The sequence below is a fragment of the Aphanomyces astaci genome (genome assembly GCF_000520075.1).
Source record: "Aphanomyces astaci strain APO3 unplaced genomic scaffold supercont1.21, whole genome shotgun sequence".
Taxonomy (NCBI): domain Eukaryota; phylum Oomycota; class Saprolegniomycetes; order Saprolegniales; family Verrucalvaceae; genus Aphanomyces; species Aphanomyces astaci.
The window spans coordinates 868,229-872,515 of NW_009798284.1; the positions used below are offsets into that span (position 1 = coordinate 868,229).

General features: G+C 51.2%; 2 protein-coding genes across 2 annotated transcripts in view; both read left to right on the plus strand.

The window, feature by feature from the left end:
- Positions 1-418: 418 nt before the first annotated feature.
- Positions 419-1,835, plus strand: H257_09109 (hypothetical protein; the record flags this gene model as incomplete). Its single annotated transcript, XM_009835226.1, has 2 exons — positions 419-1,649; positions 1,690-1,835. The coding sequence occupies 2 exons, from the start codon at positions 419-421 to the stop codon at positions 1,833-1,835; spliced, it is 1,377 nt and encodes a 458-aa protein (XP_009833528.1).
- Positions 1,836-3,153: 1,318 nt separating this feature from the next.
- H257_09110 (hypothetical protein) overlaps positions 3,154-4,287 on the plus strand; it is a gene marked incomplete at both ends in the record, with an annotated part of 6,460 nt that continues 5,326 nt past the window's right edge. Inside the window, 2 exons of the mRNA XM_009835227.1 lie at positions 3,154-3,208; positions 3,260-4,279. Of these exons, the coding sequence (XP_009833529.1) occupies positions 3,154-3,208; positions 3,260-4,279 (1,075 nt within the window). The remainder of the gene's footprint in view (positions 3,209-3,259; positions 4,280-4,287) is intronic.

A 4,287-nucleotide genomic window follows, 5' to 3' on the forward strand; every position in this document is an offset into this window, starting at 1 on the left:
TGCCAACGGAGGAGTTGACGACGAAACGAATGACGTGGAGGTTTGGCCAGGTGCTGTTGGAAGTACTGTGTACGACATTGACCATTACCGCTTGAGTATTCTCCCCAGTGACCTTTTTCGAATTTGTTCAGCCGATTGGGAATTGGGTTGCCGTGAACGAAAACTCGCGGACAAGTCCAGTGAGAAGAAGTATCTCAGACACTACGTTCTACTGCTTTGTAAACCATGCTTTGTGTATCTGCCAAAGCAATTTGCACCGGGGTTCTTGGCTGCTTTCAACAAACAAAAGAGTTTGCGCTACACATCCCCCAAGCATGTACCGGGAAAAGCACGACCTACCCATATCATAGATTGCTCGACAAGCCGGTACATCAGCTCCCACGATTGCGTTGGAATTTTGAAAGCATTGGACTCGAGAATGAAACTCAAACTTCTCGGGTATGGGACAAAGGCTCACATTGACAGCTATTCTTGGATATGGGAAATAGCAAGCCGAAGCACCACCCTGGAGGATCGTCCAGTCATCGACATTGGTGTGGAGTTCGACGTACCACATCTTGCTCTGTTTGCGGTTCGAAAGTGTGTGTTTCAAAAGCATGGTTATGGCCCGTACATGTCGTACGACTCGATGCTGTGGATGAACTTTATGGACGCCTGTCGCGAGTTACAGGAATGTGTACAGCCGCAGTACGTTGTGGGGGGTGGGCTTTCTATTTCCAAGCCGTCGATACTATCATCGAGAGCCTACAAAATCAAGTTGTACCCAAAGATCGTACACTTCTTGAAGAACATCAACGAGCGACGACTTGGAGACATGCCTCATCCTTCAACGAACAAAAATTGTGGCAAGCGTTATGAGCACCTTCAAAACGTGTATGAGAACTACTTCAAAGCCGGTGTCGCGGACCAATTTGCTGGCTCCTTCACTGGCTTTCGACTAGAAATCACGGTCAGTGGTTTCAGTTTGAACGAGTGCTTGGACATTTTTGACGCCGAGTTCTATGCGTTATTCCAACACGTGAAGGTGTTGAAATATCCGCTGCCAAAGTACTTGGCCAACATTGCAAAGTTCGTTGGCTTTATGACATCGGTTGGACCTGCACGAGGGCGCGACGAGGTATTATGCGATGACAAGTACAAGGTTCCACTTGCATTTGTTGGTCAAGAACTGGGCTTGACAAGCTACGTTTGCCACGTCTTTCTGTCGCGCCGTGCATTCTTTGACGACAACATACGGAGCTGGAACTGGTGTTCAAGCAATTACATTGCATTAAATGAGCCAGATTTGCCACCAGTGGACGCACCCGTCGATGTCGATGACGCACAGGGCGACCAGCATCTGGACGATTTCCATGCGCGCTACGACGCCGAAACTCGCGAGATCATGCTCGACGTCTTCCTCAATGTTTACGCAAAATCTGTCGGACTGGGGGATGCCAAGTTGTTCAAGTCACGTGATAAACGAAGTGGTCGATTCAGTGAAACCAACAGGACGATGTTTGGATTGGCAGAACGCATTGCTACACTGCATAAGGCCAGCTGGCGAACGCACTTTGTCTGCAAAGTGAAAAATCTGTACAGTGGTCTGAGCGAGGTCAACAAGCTGGAAGCGTTCCGTCGACTGGTTGCCGATCAGCATACCCGTGTCGGTACGGGTTCAGTTGTCGTGCCTCAAGACCACTCCATTAGGGATACTAATGACGGTCTGGATGACGTTCCAACCGACCTACCTATTCCTTTGTTCGCTTCAGACGCCCAAATGCTTCGGGCCGTCTCCTTGGTGTGGAATCGTCAAGCTCTCCATCGTGGACGGGGTGCTCCAAACACGGTGGTAGTACCGAGTAGATCCACAGGTGTTCAATCTGAGGGAGCGGGGCACATCACGGGGTTTGGACCAATTACCCCCCATGGAATTTCTCAGGGTGCTGTTGCTGCGACTACTGCACCTCACGGAAACGGCTTTCGTGAAATATCTACGTCTGATCGCATAAGTATACTGTCGGAATATCGAAGTCATGCATCCGCAAGCCGGGCCAACCCAGTGGAACGCACAGAAAGGATTGGGCATGGTCTCCCGAAAGGAAGGGACTTGTATTGGCTGAGCCAGGCCCAAGCACATTCACGAGTAAAACGCACTCAAACCCAAATGGACGAACACTTCACTCAAAACGCCGCTGCGATTGAATCCAACCGGTCAAAGAGGCCTAAGACATCTATGTTGCAATTTGTCGATAACGCCTGGGATTCAGACCACAGCGATGATGCTACTACTGGCGTTTCTGTACGAGTGGCAGTAGATGACGACGAGGGGATAAGCGATCTGACTGTTCGTGTAACCATCAGCGGCAACGAGGTCAACAGTGATACCGGTGATCACGTGGTCGAGCACAACGAGGATGAGGGACCAGCTGTACGAGTTCCAACACTCGAGGAGTCTCTGTCCCTCGAAGGCCAAACCATCCTTCGTCGGGTTCGAATTAAGTTGTATCCAAACTTCGGGTTCAGAGCTCATCGGCTGAGAGGGGCGCCCTTCCGTACCAGGCCCACCAAGCTTGCACTAGTACAGGAAATCGAACGCAGCAAAATCGATTGGGCTAAGCACCTGATCCTCAACCTTGGCCAGCTTCCTTAGATTTGTAACTCCAAATAAATCCTCTTCAGTAAATGTATTTTGGGTTGTTTAGGTTGGAGGCGTTCAATGCATATCTATATGTTATCTATTGTGGTGGGTTATGACTGTGTTGAGGTGACTTTGACTTGTAGCAGCACGTTGCATGTGCCTCGGCGATCAGTCATTGGGCAAAGCTGGCTTCGAGTCTTGAAGAAATTGGGGAGAGCATGTCGTGAGAACTCAATTGTAGTTGTATTATTCGTATTCATAAGAACTCAGTCGCTCGGACGAGGTCCTCCAAGTGCATAACTTTGAAAGCTTCAAGTTTCACGTCATGCGCTTATGTATTGCATCGAACGGGATTGTACGGGATTGTACGGGACCGTACACTGAACACAGTGTACGTACTGATGATTGTATTGTAAATATGTTGGAGCGTGTAGTCAAAACAGTACGTTGCAACAACCGGCCACAACCACACAATTGACACCCATTGTTTCATAATGAAATCACTTTTCAATTTGCTTTGAACTACGCTGACCATGTCAGGAAAACGCGGCACGACCAGCCGCTCCTCGCGCCGACTCATCGATCCAGGTATTTGTTTATAATGCGCCAACGCAGGGACTAACGTTTGTTTCCTAGTAGTATCGTCTGCGACGAAAACGGCTTTGCGTGGCAATGACGACGACGAACCTCGTCAAAGAGCCGTCAAGGGAAAGCGCCCGCCTGCGAAATCAAGTGCGGTCGCGGAACGCATGACCAAAGAAGGACCTCCTCCGAGTGTGGCGCCAACTGCTACCTCGAGTGGATCAGGCAAGGAAGGTGCCGTTGTGGATCGCTCGACCAAGAAAGGGCCTACTGGAGATGGGAAGATCGGTGCTCGTGGCGCTGTGATCGATGCACTCCGACCTCATCCGAGCAAGAAATGTGGTGCACCAAGTGAGGATTCAAGTGGCGTGGCGGACGACCTTGCACTTGGAGGAGCTCCTCTGAGTGTAAAAACAACTCGCTCGGTGGGCAAGGAAGGCAGTAATGCGACATCAAGTGGCGTGGTGGGCGATGTTGCACTTGGAGGAGCTCCTCTGAGTGTCGCAACGACAGGTGCGGCGGGCAAGGAAGGTGGCGATGCGGAATCAAGTGGCGTGGTGGACGATGGTTCACTTGGAGGAGCTCCTCTGAGTGTTGAAGCAATTGCAGTGGCGGGCAAGAAAGGTGGCGACCCAAAATCAAGTGACGTGGTGGGCGATGGTTCACTTGCACCTCTGAGTGTCGAAACAAGTGGCCCGGCGGGCAAGGAAGGTGGCGATGCGAAATCAAGCGGCGTGGTGGGCGATGTTGAACTTGGAGGAGCTCCTCCGAGTGTTGCAAAGACAGGCGCGGCGGGCAAGGAAGGTGTCGATGCAAAATCAAGTGACGTGGTGGACGACATCGAACATGAAGAAGCTCCTCTGAGTGTTGAAACAGCGCCGGGCAAGGAAGGTGGCGACCCAAAATCAAGTGACGTGGTGGGCGATGGTTCACTTGGAGAAGCACCTCTGAGTGTTGCAACGACAGGCGCGGCGGGCAAGGAAGGTGGCGATGCGAAATCAAGTGACGTGGTGAACGACATTGCACTTGGAGGAGCACCTCTGAGTATCGAAACAAGTGGCTCGGTGGGCAAGGAAGGTGGCGAT